The sequence below is a fragment of the Corvus hawaiiensis genome, chromosome 28 (genome assembly GCF_020740725.1).
Source record: "Corvus hawaiiensis isolate bCorHaw1 chromosome 28, bCorHaw1.pri.cur, whole genome shotgun sequence".
NCBI lineage: Eukaryota > Metazoa > Chordata > Aves > Passeriformes > Corvidae > Corvus > Corvus hawaiiensis.
In genome coordinates this window covers 1,884,889-1,899,365 of record NC_063240.1, presented here as the reverse complement: position 1 = coordinate 1,899,365, position 14,477 = coordinate 1,884,889, and the positions used below count along the sequence as shown (strand labels likewise).

General features: G+C 58.6%; 1 protein-coding gene across 1 annotated transcript; it reads right to left on the bottom strand.

Moving 5' to 3' along the window:
• Window positions 1-7,094: 7,094 nt before the first annotated feature.
• On the bottom strand, window positions 7,095-13,113 carry LOC125317647 (serine/threonine-protein kinase pim-1-like). The gene is made up of 7 exons (XM_048287529.1): window positions 12,914-13,113; window positions 9,298-9,544; window positions 9,130-9,180; window positions 8,558-8,924; window positions 7,713-7,889; window positions 7,315-7,464; window positions 7,095-7,132 (listed from the first exon to the last, which is right to left on the bottom strand). Exons 1-6 carry the CDS (start codon window positions 13,111-13,113, stop codon window positions 7,358-7,360), a joined length of 1,149 nt encoding a protein of 382 aa, XP_048143486.1. The 3' UTR covers window positions 7,095-7,132; window positions 7,315-7,357.
• Window positions 13,114-14,477: the final 1,364 nt, after the last annotated feature.

Below are 14,477 nucleotides of genomic sequence, written 5' to 3'. Positions count from 1 at the left end.
GTGGCTCTGATGTGCCAGGCCATCGGATCCACACCGTCCAGAAAACTCAGTTCTCCCGTGTCTCTTCCTGGCTAGAGGCAGGGCCCCTCTAGCCCTGGTTATCATTCTTTCCCTGGGCGTACATGCTCGAGGTACCTTCAAGGGGATCCGACATATCATCCTCCCTTCTGTAATACCTGGCAGCTCGGTCACGGGAGGCTGAGGCTACCTTCACCTTAGCGGAACCCCCTCGGTTAGTGCCTCCCTCCTTGAGTTCACGCACCCGTGCTGCCAGGACAGAGGTGGGTTTCCCATCCCACCTTCTCATGTCTTCCCCATGCTCATACAGGAAAAACCACAGCTCAGCTCGTGGGGTGTACCCTCTCTCTCTAGCAGGGGGGTGACGGGCTCTGACTTGGGGGCCTGTGACTCGCACTGGTGCTACACTGACCTTCCTCATCTCCTCCCTCATCTCCTCCCTCATCTCCTTCATCTCCTCTTTGAGGTCCTGGACCACAGCAGAGACATGAGCTTTCAGTGGGCCATTGACCATGCTGTCATAATTCCTGAGCTTGTTGGCAACAGAGCCCACTGTTTCTCGGTTATTGTCAGCATCAATCGTTGCAATGAAGGTGGTGTACTGCGATGGCCCTAGCTTTGCCAGGTTCCACATCATCTGTCCTGTGCACCTGGCCTTATCGGGGTCATTATCATGCTGTCCATCCTTCCCAAAGAGTACCTCTAATATTGCCACCTCTCTTAGCTGTTGGATCCCTTGCTCGAGTGTCTTCCACTGCATTCTATGATGATACTCCTGCATTCTTTCTTTGTGAATGAACCTTTCTCTCACACTCGTTAAGAGCCGCTCCCAGAGAGAAAGGGGCCCTGGCTCCCTCACAAATATCTGGTCCACACCTGGGTCCTGGGTCAACGATCCCAGATACCTTGCCTCACCACTATCCAGTTGCACACTTGTGCCCATAAGGTCCCAAACCCGAAGCAGCCAGGTGGTATAAGGCTCACGCCCCCTTCGCGCAATGTCGTTTCGCATAGCACGGAGACTGTCGTACGACAGGGACTCAGTGATGATTTCTGGCTCTGGCTCTCCTGCTGGTTGTGAGGGCCCTGGTTGCCCATCATCATTAACTGGTCGTACTGATTTGGTCTTACACTTCCTCCTTTGCACAGGGGCGACTGCTGCTGGCTGTGGTTGTCCTTGTGGTTCAGCTGAAACCTGGACAGTTGTAACATCCGTGGGTTCCACTGCTGCACCATCGGACTCACCCTCTTTGGGGCAGGGAGAGGGTTTTTCACTAGCTGAGGAGGTGTATTCCCTTAGCAATTGGCATATCCCCTGGCGCACCTGGCCCATCTCCTGGCACATCTCCTGCATCCCTTTTGCCAGTACTCCCACCCAGTTTGGGTAGTCCATTTCTGAGGTGGACTGTTGGGCGGTATCAGGCTGTGGGGCAGGGTCTCTAGTGTCTGGGGCTGTGTCAGGCTCTGGGGCAGGATCGGGCTCTGGGGTATGATCTCTAGTGTCTGGGGCCGTGTCAGGTTCTGGGGCAGGATCAGGCTCTGGGATAGGAACTCTACTCTCTGGGGCCATGTCAAGTTCTGGGGCAGGATCAGGCTCTGGAGTAGGATCTCTAGTCTCTGGGGCTGGTGTCTGGCTAGTTATCCAAGCCGATCTCAATTTATCCTTGAGTGCTAAATAGAGTAGGCCTACCAGCAGCAGATGGTTAGTATTCAGAGGGAATCTAAACCCTTCGAAAATTGATGGGGTGGGCCCAAAGAACTGGTTGAGGGGTTGGGGGAAAACTTCCCCTGGTGTCATTTCCTCACAGAAGGTACCATTGTTAACATAACCCCAAAAACATGCGTTCAGTGTGTGATAGCCGTTTATCCATGTGCCCACATTCCGGAGGAAGTTAAAAACCCATGAATTCCTCACCTTCTCGACCCATAACTCAAGCTGGATAACAGCAATGGTAGCCTTAGTCAGAGGACCCATATTCAAGTAAGGAGCTGCAAAGGGGAAGAATATAGCCACGGCCACATGCCACCCGAACCAGGGTAAACTAGACCACATAGTGCTGCCTAACAAGGTTCCTATATCTGGCACACAAAATAAAGTTATCCAGGAACTGTTATTCCTTTTTCACCTCTCTCTCTTAATGCCCTCAGGCCCCACATTGGGCGCCAAGATCTGTTTCGGTTTTGAAAGACAGGTGTCTGCTAAGGAAGGCAGAAGCCCCCCTTGATGGGGCAGATATAAACCCTTTTCCCTCCAAGTTATTATATTTTGAAATCAAGGGCCTTTAGGCAAAGATGTGGGAAATAGGAATAACAGTTCTTTACTATATATATATATATATATATATGTATATGTATATAACCAGTCAAACAAACAACAACAACTATGGCAGTAACAGCAATCACAAACCCAGTGCCAGCCTTCTCGGCTGTCAGGCCCTTTCCCCTCGGGTGCAGTTCCGATTGCAGCCGGCAGGGGCGCTGGCGGCTCCCGGTGAGCAGGGCAGGTGCGATGGTTCCCCCGCGGCTGCAGGGGGCGCTCCGGAGCGAGCTCGGGGAGCACGCGGCACCGGTGCCCCGGGATCCTGGGAAGGGATGGAACAAAGGCTTCACAAACCCCTGGGCAGCCGATCCCGGACTCTCGGGAACAGCAGGCTGGAACGGCAGGCAGGAGCGGCAGGCTGGAGCGGCAGGCACAAACACAAATCCTGGGTGGCAGACGAGATGTATCCAAAAGGGGAATCCCCCGGAGGTCCACGCAGGCAGGGAGAGCACAGCTACAGCGCAGCGAAAGCTCGAAGCAGCAGCGGGGCAGGGCGGCCACAGCCTGGCCTCCAGCAGGGCAGGGAAAGAGGCTTTTGGGGTCCCGGCGTTGTTTCCAGCAGAAAGAAAGAATGGCCGAAAGAAAGAAGCAGCAGCTCCTTTCTCTGCAGCTCCTCTCTCCGGGATGCTCAGAGCGAACTGCCCCCACACCCAGGTGTAGACAAAGGAGTAGCCAGGCCCGCCCCACCCCCCTTTTTGTCTTTCTTAAGTACAGCCATTTGTCCCCTAGCAACATGCATATGGGAGAAAATTCCTTTAACAGGAAAAAAACTAAAACTAAACTAAAACCCCAACAAACATGCTTTAGGATTATAAGTGTTCTGGAGAAAACACATCCCAGATTTTTCCATAATTGCCAGACCTCTTTATAACTTGTTGAGAAAAGGGGTAAAATGGGAATGGACTGCTTCTCAAGAAGCACTGCAATTGTTGGTTTTTGAAGCAACAGCTCACCAAGCCCTGGGCCCTATTCACCCTACAGATCCTTTCTAGGTGGAATGGGGATTTGCCTCCTCAGGGTTGTCAGTACACATATGGCAGCGGGGTCCTGAGGGTCTGACGAGGCCTGTTGGTTTTTATTCCCGTGGCTTCAAAGATGCTGAAAAAAAGATGCACTACCTGGGAGAAAGGATTGTTTGTGGTTAGCTTAGCTCTCATAGAAGTGGAGAAGATTGCACAACAACAACCAATTGTTTTGAGAGGCCCTTTCAAAGTTATTAAGGCCGTCTCTACTGGGACTCCCCCACCTGACGGGGTGGCCCAGAGGGCCTCAGTAAGGAAGTGGTATGCTCAGATTGAACATTATTGTAGCGTCTTCTCAGCAACTGAAGGAGCTGTAAAAGATCTGGCAATCCAAGAAACTGAAAACTTGGGTAGCAGCCAGGACAAACCTGCCTCAGTCATTAAAGTAGCCCCTCCTTTTTCCCCCAGTCAGCAAATTCTTGGTTTACGGATGCTTCTGCCAAGCGAGAAGGAAAGGTGTGGAAATATAAGGCTGTAGCCCTCCACACTTCCTCAGGTGAAGGAATTATCACAGAGGGGGAAGGCAGTGCCCAAGCTGGTGAGCTGATAGCTGTTTGGAGTGTTTTCCAGCGTGAGGCACAGAATACTTCTCCTGTCTGTATCTACACCGATTCCTATGCTGTGTTTAAGGGATGGACTGAGTGGCTTCCTTTTTGGCAGCAAAATGATTGGGAAGTTAACAGAATAGTGTGAAACCAACAAGAAAAAGGAAAAGGACAAGAAAAAAGAAAAGAAAGAAAAAGCAAGCAACAAGAAATAGAAACAGAAAGCAAAAGATATAAAAATGAAAGCAAGAAAGCAGGAAAGCAAAGAAGGAAAGAAGAAAGAAAGAAAGAAAGAAAGAAAGAAAGAAAGAAAAGATTCTGTGGTGCATAAACTAAGGAAAAAAGTCAATCTCTACTTCCCATTAGCAGCAATGTTCGGACACTTCCCGGCAAGCTGGGGTTCAGCACAGGGAATGGTTTCTCCAGGAGGCAAACGTTGAGGAATCACGAAAGCCCCCCCACACCCTTCCTCCTCTCTCCCTTAGCTTCAGCTATCTGAGCTGGAGTCATATGGTATGGAATATCCCCTTGGCTAATTGGGGTCAGCTGGCCTGCTTGTGTCCCCTGCCAGGATCTCCTAAATGCTGCTGCTCCCTTCAGCTCTTGGACACCTACTGACACAGAGCTGGGAAAAAACATCCCCTGGCCGCCAGCTTACAAGGTGAGTTACGCCAAAGTTAGAGCTCTGTGGGAAATCTCTATCCATGCCTATCCTTTTAATCCATCTGTGCACATAGGGGCTGCACACAGATGTGTCTGGTATCTGAAGGAAGGAGTGCACAAGCACCAGGACTGACACTTTCCCTCTCTGTGTGCATTGCAGAGCCACGGGTACACAGACATGATGGAAACCCTCGCACAGCCAGAGCCTTCTGTCCCTGCAGAACGGAGCGTGGCGGGTGGGGGCGGTTGGTGGGCAGCGAGTCCCGGACAGCTGGCGAGATCCGGCTCCACAGCTGCCAGGCCCCGCTAAGGCTTAATGCCGCCTCCTTGGCAACAGGAAAGGCCTTCAGCCTCGTCCCTGCCCAGAGGAGCAGCGCTGGCCTGGCTGCACAGCTCCTTTTGCCCATAGGTTGCAGGAGATGAGAACACAACACTTGCAAACACCGACTGCGAGCCACAGCTCTGGGTGCTCACCATGAACCTCAGCTCTGCGAGCGCTGTCTGCCCCAGGCTGCAGGGGATGCAGTGGGAGCCCGGCTGGGCTCTGCCCTGGGACCATCCTCCAGGGACAGCTGCACACAGGGAGCATTTGGTTGCCACAAAGAGCCAGGCCATGACTGCAGGGAGCTGCTCCAGGTGCGGCCTGCACTGCTGTGTGCTGCGCTCTGGGGCTGCTGCTCCCCGCAGAGGGGACTGCACTGGAGTGCCAGAGGAGACAGAGAAGCTCCATCTTAAGCCTAACTGGGCTGGGTGGCTGGGCTGGGAAGAGTGGCGAGGGTCAAGGGGATTCCCAGAGCTCATGCTGCTGGAAGGACAAGGAAAAGGGAGTGGCAAGCCAGCAGTGAGCAGAGCTGAGGCCTGGAGAGCAGCTCTGAATGACACTCAAATCTCACCGGAACTCTGAGACATTGCTGTTCTTCAGCCAGTGACAGCATGAGCCCCTAAACATGGGGCTCACTCTTCCTCGAGCCCAGGTCCATCAAGGAAGGCTACAGTGCAATGGGGACTGCAGTGAGCTGGGAACTCACTGGGGGAAAAAGAGGAAACACTTGTGAAGTAAAAGGCAGGTGCGGGAGAGAACTGTTCAGAGAAGGGCTGAGCTTCAGCTTGAGCAAGCTGAAAACTGTCATTTGGGCTCATCCCAGACTGATTTCATTTCACAAGTTATTGAACAAGTTTATTTTTTGGGGGGTGGCATATGTTCCCCTGGAGGTGCACGCTCTGCAAACTTGAGCTGCACTGCCGAGCTGCTCAAGCACGTCTCTGCTGCAGGTCACGGTGTTTCTTCTTTGGCTTCTCGCGGCCCAGGGCTGAGCTGCAGCAGAGCCCTGGCGGAGCCCAGAGCAGCCTCAGCATCCACAGAGCCCGGCTGCAAGGAGACAAAGCAGAAAGCGCCCGTCAGCTGAAGGCTCCCGTCCCCCTTGTCCCAGCCGCCCGCGGTGCCCAGGCCGTGCTGGCCGTGCTCAGAGCGCTGCCCAAAGCTGCCCAGCATTGCTGCCTCTGGCAGGAGAGCAGGAGGGCAGGACACATGCCCAGCCTGCAGCCGGCCGTGGCACAGCCACCTCCTCAGCAGCTGCCCAGAGCGGGATGCTGCTGCGCTCGCTGCCGTCTCCCAAAAGCCCTTATCCCAGCCGTGCCAAGAGGACGGGCACCCACCTCACGCCTGCCACCGCCAGAAGAAAAGCTGCTCCCAAACAGTGTCCTCAGCCTTCTCCAAGGGCACGTCCCACCCACGCCGCAGCTGCTCCCAAGCACTTCGCCATCCGGACCCGACAGCACCTAGAACGCTTCCTTTGGAAAAACAAACCATAAATCAATGAAAAGAGATTACAGACAAAAAGGGGAAACAAGGAAAAAGGTAAAAAATCTTCTCTCTGCTGGGGCCTTGAGGAAGGCCCAAGCCCGCCATGCGAGGGAAAAACCCACCCACGGGCCAGGGCAGCCCACGCTTTCTCCCTTCCCCCTGCACTGCCCCCAAAAGTCATGCTGAGCCCAAAGCCAACAAGGGCAGTGGAGCAGCCCAAGCCCTTCCTTGCCTGCAGAGCAAAGCAGCCCATGCACAGCTTCTGCTGTCCAACCTCTGCTCCCACCATGGGGCTTGCTTTGTGTCGGGCTGGCTGCCCCAGCCCCAGTGCGGGGCACGGTGGGTGCTGGGGGCTGTTGGCAGGGCCAGGAGCAGACTCCCAGTTCAAAACCAGCCCAGCCTATCCCCCCAGTCCTGCCAAAAAGCAGCTTGGCAGCCGACTGAAGAATTGGTTGCATCTGCCCCAGCAAAGGGGGGAACCTTTGCTTCCCGGCCAGGCTGTGCAATGCCCAAATCTGGGAGCATCCCCCTGCGTGTGGACTCATCTGCAAATTCGCCGTGGAGCCTGGCTTTGGAGAAGGTGCCACAATTGAAGTCCATCATCCTCAGCTTGCCAGGTGGAGGAAGAGCTTGTCATCCTTGATGTCACCCTCCATGTCTCCAGCAGCAGCAGCCGCACCTGGCACAGCTTCTCCAGGGGCTTCTTCTTCCCTGGGGCTGGAGCAGGCTGTCAGTGCTCTGCCCAGGGCCCTGGCTGTTGCTGAAGCAGGACAAGCAAAAGCAGCTGGCATGGGGGCCACCAGTGCTGGGAAGAGCAGCTCAGCTCCAGCAGCAGGGCTGTGTGTGCCCAGCTGAGGAGCCCTGCGCAGCGATTCAGGCAGGACAAAAACTCTGCCTTTCTTTGCTGCTTCTTGCCAAGGCACGTGTGCAGCTGGAACTTACCGGCTCCCTGGCTCAAAGCGTGCGTGTGGCTCTCTCCCTTCTCCTACGGCACGCAAATATCCTGCATCCAAGGATCACAGGACAGGTCTTCTAATGAGGGCCTTTCCGAGGAGAGCACGGATAAACACCGTCGGATGAGATCCTGGCACTCTGCGCAGAGAAAGCAGAAAGCACCAGTCAGTTGCAGAAGGCTCCTGTCCGCTTTGCCTCACTCTTGCCATGGCCAGGCCGTGCTGCGTGTGCTCAGGGCTGTGCCTAAACTTTGCCATCAATTCTTTCTTTTGGAGGAGAGCAGGACATTGCCACCTCCTCAGCAGCTGCCAGTGTGGGATGCTCCTGAGCCCGCTGCTGTCTCCCAGCACTGCTATTCCCCCCGTGCTGCAGAGACGAGGATCCACCTGGAGAGAGCCGTCGTGGGAGCGAGAGCCGGCCCCAGGTGCTGTTCCAGCCCCTCCTGAAAGGGTGCTCCCCGCAGACCATCTGGTGCAGCACGATGCCCAGGGACCAGACGGTCGCTGCCTCGCCGTGGTACCAGCCGAGGTGCGTCCATTCCGGGGGGCTGTAGGACGGTGTTCCTATGGAATAGAGATGGAGTTCTTCAGGGGGACGCTGCCTGCTCCCAGAGCCTCGCCCCAGCATCCCTGGGCCTGCGGGGGCCGCACCAGCGGCACGTGGCGTGACCCGCTGCCCTCTCGCCAGCACCGGGGACTTGTGTACAAACTGGGGGTTGGAAAAGAAGCCGCTGGTGTCGCAAGAGGGCAGCGGAAGCCCTGGCAAGGCCCGAGCATTCCATGCAAAGGAAAAACCCACTCGGTGCTGGGGAAAAACCACGCTTTCATCCTCCCTGCCTGCACTGCCCCAGAAACCATTCTTAAGCCAAGGCGAGCACGGGCAGCAGAGCAGTCCGAGCCCTGTCTCGCCTGCACACCAAACGGGCTGGAGCACAGGTTCTGGCCCCCCCTCTCTGCTACCCCCACCCACGGGTGTTTCTGTGGCGCTGGCTGCCCCAGCCCCAGCGCCAGTCCTGGGCAGAGGGGCTGGCAAAGGCTGCCAGCAGGGCTGGAAGATGGCCCCTCAGCCAGCGCCGCTCAAAAGCAGCTCAGCTGAAGACTCCGGCTGCCATGACTGGCAGCAAATGGGAGAATCCCCCCTGCCACAGCCGGCTTGGGCTGTGAGATGTTGGGCTGTGAGCTGTTGGGCTGTGAGATGCCTCTACCAGGAGCCTCCCCCTGCGTGGGCTCACCTGCAAAGCTGGTGTAGGCTGCGGCTTGCAGGTAGGTGCCACAGCCAAAGTCAATGAGTTTGGCCTGCCCGGTGGCCAGGTCAACCAGGATGTTCTCTGGCTTGAGGTCCTTGTGCAGGACCCCGCAGCTGGCGCAGTGCCGCACGGCCTCCAGCACCTGGCGGAACAGGTGCCGCGCCACCTCCTCGCACAGGAAGCCCCGTGCCCGAATGAAGTGAAGGAGGTCCTGAGACCGCTCCGGGCGCTCCAGCACCATCACCACGTTGTTGGGGAGCTCCAGCCACTCGTGGAGCTGGACGATGCCAGGGAAGCCAGCGGACACCTTGTCCAGTAGCACGATCTCCAGTGGTGCTCGGGTGCCGTCGGGCTGTGGGAGGAGCACGATGCCGTCAGCGGGGCCGATGCCGTGCCGGGGCTCGGCAAGCCCTCAGCCAGCCGGGGACGCTCTGCGCGCTCCGCTGGCCCCACGGCCGCTCTCCCTCGAGGCGTTCTGGCGGCTTCCACCCTGCCGGGCCTCGGCTCATCCCCGCCCGTCGCGCCCCGGCTTCTCCCGCTGCCCCTCGCTCACTCACCAGCTGGCCCCAATGGTGGATGCGGTTCCGTGGCACCCGTTTGATGGCCACCTGCAAGGCAAGGGGAGCAGCGGGCTGAGCTCGCCGCCCGCCCTGCCGAGCCCCATGCTCCTTCTCCTCCTCCTTTGCCCCCCGCCTCCTGCGCCCGCCGCCGGCCCCGCCACTCACCGGGGCGCCGTCCGAGAGCCGCGTCGCCGCCAAGACGCTGCCGAAGCCGCCGCGCCCCAGCAGCGAACCCAGCCGGTACCGCTCCTTCAGGCCCTGCTGCGCCTTCCCTGCCGGCGAGACGCGGCCGTCAGCGCTCGGCCCGGGGCCAGGAACGGCCCCCGAGCGCCGCTCAACCGCCCCGGGCCGGCCATCCCCACATGTTGGCTCTTTTGAAGCGGACACCGGCGGCTCGGGGCCGGCGGCCGCGCTCAAGAGCGACGGAGTTCGGGCCGGGGAAGACGCTGCGGAGGCGGCGGGAGCGGCCGCGCCGCCTGTGTCCCCGGCGGGCCCCGGGAGGAGCCGAGGCCGGGGCCGGGGCCGGGGCCGGGGTCGGGGTCGGGGTGGGGGTCGGGGTCGGGCCAGCCGGAGCCAGGGGCTGGCGATGGTGCCCAGGAGCCAGGCACTGATGCCCGCCCAGCAGCGCCACAGCCAGGACGGCGAGAGCCGGGCGGAGGCGGGACCGCGGCGGGACGCCCGGGGGCGGGGAGGGGGCAGCCCCGCCCGGGGCCGGGGGCGGGCCGGGGGCATGGCCCGGCCGGGCACGGGGAGAGGGAGGCCGCGGGAGGGGGGTTGGGGAACGAAAGGGAGAGCGGGAGAGGGTGCGAGACACTGGGAGAGGGAGAGGAGGAGCAGGAGAAGGGACGCAAAGGGTTCGTGGACTCGCTGCTCTTGTGCTGCTCTTGTGCTGCTGCCGCTGCTGCCGCTGCTGCTACCGCTGCTGCCGCTGCTGCCGCTGCCGCTGAAGCGCTGGGAGCGTTTGTCCGCGTGTCCGTGTGTCCGGTGCCCGTTTGTCCGTTCCCCCCCGCGCGCCCCACGGCCGAGCCCCGCGCGCCCCGGGGCAGCACGGGCCGCTCCGCTCCGGGGCCGAGGCGGAGTCCCGGAGCATCTCTTCCTCCCGCAGCCACAGCAAACCCGCTCGGCCATTGGGAGCATTTTTGCACACGTTTCCCTTTGAAGGGCTCCTCTCTACCCCCATTTTCAAGGAGTCTCCCTGGGGTTTTGGCACCTGCAGCGACAGGGCAGCGATTGGGCTTCAAACTTCAAGAAAGACATGGAGGGGCTGGAGCATGTCCAGAGATGGGAATGGAGCTGGGGAAGGGTCTGGAGGACTTCTGAGGGGCAGCTGAGGGATCTAAGGGGGCTGAGCCTGGAGGAAAGGAGGCTCAGGGAGGACCTGGCTCTCTCCAAGTCCCTGACAGGAGAGGGCAGCCAGGAGGGCTGGGGCTCTGCTCCCAAGGGAAAGGACGAGAGGAAATGGCCTCGGGGGAACCTTTGGGGTGGATGGTGGGGAAATTCTCATCCTCCATGTCTCGACAGAGGGGGAGGGGGGGAGGGGTGGGGCACGATCTGGGGACACGGGGGTGGTGACGCTGGGCTGGGGACACGGGAAAGGGCACGGGAAGCCAAAGCCCCGCTGAGCGCTGGCGCTGGGCTGGCACGGGGTGAGCCGGCAGCAGGGCCCCACAGCCCTGAGGGACTCGCCCTGACGCCCGGGGAGTATTGATCCTGGTCTCTAAAAAATGAGACTCAATAAAATACCATTAAAAGATGCCTCCTTCTCCTTCTCCTTCTCCTCCTCCCCCATCCCTTCTCCTGCTCCCCCCGGGCCCAGCGCCCACCCTTGGCCCCCCGTTTTCCCAGCGCGGTCGCATCCCGCGGGAGGAGCAGGGATGGAGTCGGGGCAGGTCGGGCTGGGGCAGGGCTGGGCTGTGGGCCCGGCCTGGGAGCCCCCCACGCGCCCCCTCCCCAAATTCCCCTGGCGGGGGGCGCTGGGGGCGAGGGGGGGCGCAGGTGGGGTCCGGGTGGGGAGCGCCGGGCGCTGCGGGTCTGCCTGGCAACTGGTGAGTCACCAGCGCCGCGCGCTCTCATTGGCTGAGGGTTGTTCAGCGCCTTCTCTGATTATCTGATACTCGCGGGGAATTTTGGTTGGTCGTTGGGGGCTGTGGGGCGGCTTAGGGGGGGGGGTCTCTGCGCCTTTGGGGTTCGCTGGGTGCCGATTTGGGGTTGAGGTGCCTCCCAAGGACCCCCCGGGGGGGGCGACACAGGGGTGACACACGGGGGTCCCCATTCCCGATCCATCCTGGGGCCGGTTCCGCCCCTTACGCTCTCGGTCCCCGCGCGGGATCCCCCAAAGTCCCTTCCCACTGTTCCCCAATAAACGGGACTGGGGCGAACTAGGAAGCCTTCCAGGGAACACTGGGAGCAGCCGGGCACGGGCAGAGTGACAGCGGGGCTGGGGGGGACACACGACCCCCCAAAATCAGTTCAGTGCCGCAGCGTGTTGTGCACAATTTCTATGCTGATAAGAGAAGGGGGTGCTTTTGGAACGTGTTCCTTCCTGACACGTCTGTCTGTGCTTCAGGTGCTTGGACTCAGGGATAGCGAAGGTGTGTGAAAGTGACTGGGCTGCGAGAATCATGTTGCACAGGGAAGAGGGAAGGTCAGCAAATATTTCCTGTCCTGGCACATGTCTCAGTCTGAACTGCAGCTGGAGATGCTTCACTTCTGCCAAGGACTCTGCCACCTTGAGAGAACGATGCACTCTATGGAGTTGAAGAAGAAAGTGCGTATCACTAGCTTGTTTCCTCTAGTTCCTAGACAGCAAAGGGGCTATGAAAGCCAGCAGTGGCTTTTTGTTCTAGGAGTTTTTCTTGACAAGCAGCTGCTGGATGTTTGGAAGGGGGTTTGGGATATGCAAAAATGAGAGGGTAAGCTGGTACACTGAGCTTGAGAGCAAAAGCATATCTTCAGGGATTTGGATGCATTTCAGAGGGTGTGAGTTCCATGCTGAGCAGCTGATGGCACAGAAAAGGTTCTAAAGAAAGAGGCCGTGCTGGGATTGCCTTTTCTTTTGCAGCCTAGAAACTGCACAGCCAACAGCAAAAACGATTCCTCCTCCCTCCCTGCAACATGCAGGATCCCATTCCTTTATGTCTCCAAGAGGCAGGATGCACAGCCGAGCTCTTCCACCGACTGCTCGCACACGACTGGGGCCGCGCCAGGCAAGCGCTTGGCTTTTTCCTGGGCACTGTCAGCGCTCATGGAAACAAGCACCCGATAGCGCTGCCCACTTGCAGGAGAAGGAATCACTGCGAGCCCAGCTCGAAAGCAGCCCAAGGGCAGAGGCAACTTGGAAACTTCCCTGCTCTCAAATCAACGGTGTCAGGACAAAAAGATTTCCCTAATCTTCCCCTTGCAAGTGCAGACTCTTCTTTGCACCCACACTCCAAGAGCAAGATGAACTCCTTTGCCCTAACTTGCACTTTCCTTCTAAGCTCTAGGCACCATCCTAAGCCTTCCCTCTCGCAGAGTCAGGATCCAAAGACAATGGCACCAGGGACTGCTCACACAAGAAAGGCACCAGGACAAAAGGCTCCCGAGCTTGGCCTTTGCATTCCCGCTGACAGCTCAACAGCTCTAAGCCAGAGAAGTGCCTGGTGGGAACAACCTTTAGAATCACTCCAAGCACCTCATGACAAGGAGCTGCAGCGTGTGGTGATGAATCTCCAGCAGTCTCCTGCCCCAGGGTGTCCCCCGGGAGCAGCCATGCGCCAGGCCGTGACTGCCACCTGCACACCCAAAGGAGCCGGTGTTCCACACCACGGCTGTGCCTGGGACAGAGACACGAGTGGCCACAGAAGTGGCCATGGCACTGTCCGCACGCTGTCCCTGCTGCTTCTCCCCCAGCCGCTGGCGGGGCACCAACTCCCAGCCACCCACTCCTAAAGCCACGGGCCCACTGGGACACTGCGGGGGCTCGTGGAAGCCAGCGGCCATTGTGACACAGCGGGGCTGCCCAGAACCCACGGTGCTTTGTGACCCGTGGCTCCCAGGAGAGCCTTTGTGATGCTGGGGACCTACACGGAACCCTGGCTCCACTGTGACACCAGCACAGAAGCTCAGGGAGCCCTGGAGACCGTGGGGATGCTATGGAAGCTGATGGAACCCTGGCTCCACTGTGACACCACAGAAGCTCGGGGAGCCCTGGAGACCGTGGGGATGCTAGGGAAGCTGACGGAAGCCTGGGCACCACAGTGACACTATGGAACCTGGTGGAACCGAGGGCCCACAGTGACATTCTGGGGCCTTTTGGAAGCAACGAGACCCTGGTGGGAAGCCACGGGGCGATTAATGCTGGCAGGAACCTGCTCCAGGTGGGCTCCTCTCTCCCAGCTTCCACAAGTGCTGCTAGGATGCCACTGCGGCACTGGCTTGTCACGGGCTCACAGCTTCCTTTGGGAATGGCTCTGCTCCAGGATGGCATGCTGCAGAGAATGCAGGTAGATTTTGTGCTCCCTCCTGGCATGCAGGTGGACAAGAAAGCCTGACCCAGCCCCCCTCAGCCCATGTCCGGCTGTGTCATTGGAGCGGGGGAACTTTGGGAGCAGCCCCAGCCCTGCTCCTGGTCCCGGCTGGGCACGCAGCTGCTGGGACACAGGTGTGTCCTGATGGCCCCCGTGTACTCATTTTTGAAGGGAAGGACAGAGTGCATCAGTGAGTTTGGTGTGGCTTCCATGCGGCAAGGAGAAGGTGCAGCCCAGAACTGGCTTTCATTTGAGAACCTTTTGCTATTGCGGGAGCAGCTGGTGGACCTTTTCAACCGAGCTGCAAGAGTGAAAGGTGTGATGGCATGTCTATCTGAGAAGGAAGGTTCAGTGCCGCAGCGTGTTGTGCACAATTTCTATGCTGATAAGAGAAGGGGGTGCTTTTGGAACGTGTTCCTTCCTGACACATCTGTCTGTGCTTCAGGTGCTTGGACTCAGGGATAGCGAAGGTGTGTGAAAGTGACTGGGCTGCAAGAATCATGTTGCACAGGGAAGAGGGAAGGTCAGCAAATGTTTCCTGTCCTGGCACATGTCTCAGTCTGAACTGCAGCTGGAGATGCTTCACTTCTGCCAAGGACTCTGCCACCTGGAGAGAAGGATGCGCTCTATGGAGTTGAGAAAGAAAGTGCGTATCACTAGCTTGTTTCCTCTAGTTCCTAGACAGCAAAGGGGCTATGAAAGCCAGCAGTGGCTTTTTGTTCTAGGAGTTTTTCTTGACAAGCAGCTGCTGGATGTTTGGAAGGGGGTTTGGGATATGCAAAAATGAGAGGGTAAGCTGGTACACTGAGCTTGAGAGCAAAAGCCTATCTTCAGGGA

Excerpts from the sequence above, each read along its gene's own strand:
- LOC125317647 (XM_048287529.1), bottom strand. The coding sequence starts at position 13,113 with ATGGCCGCTGGCTTCCACGAGCCCCCGCAGTGTCCCAGTGGGCCCGTG. Across the intron at positions 9,545-12,913 it reads TGGAACACCGGCTCCTTTGG|CGCGGCCGCCGGCCCCGAGC; the intron begins GTGTGCAGGTGG and ends GTCGCTCTTGAG. Across the intron at positions 7,890-8,557 it reads AGCCTACACCAGCTTTGCAG|GAACACCGTCCTACAGCCCC; the intron begins GTGAGCCCACGC and ends TCTATTCCATAG.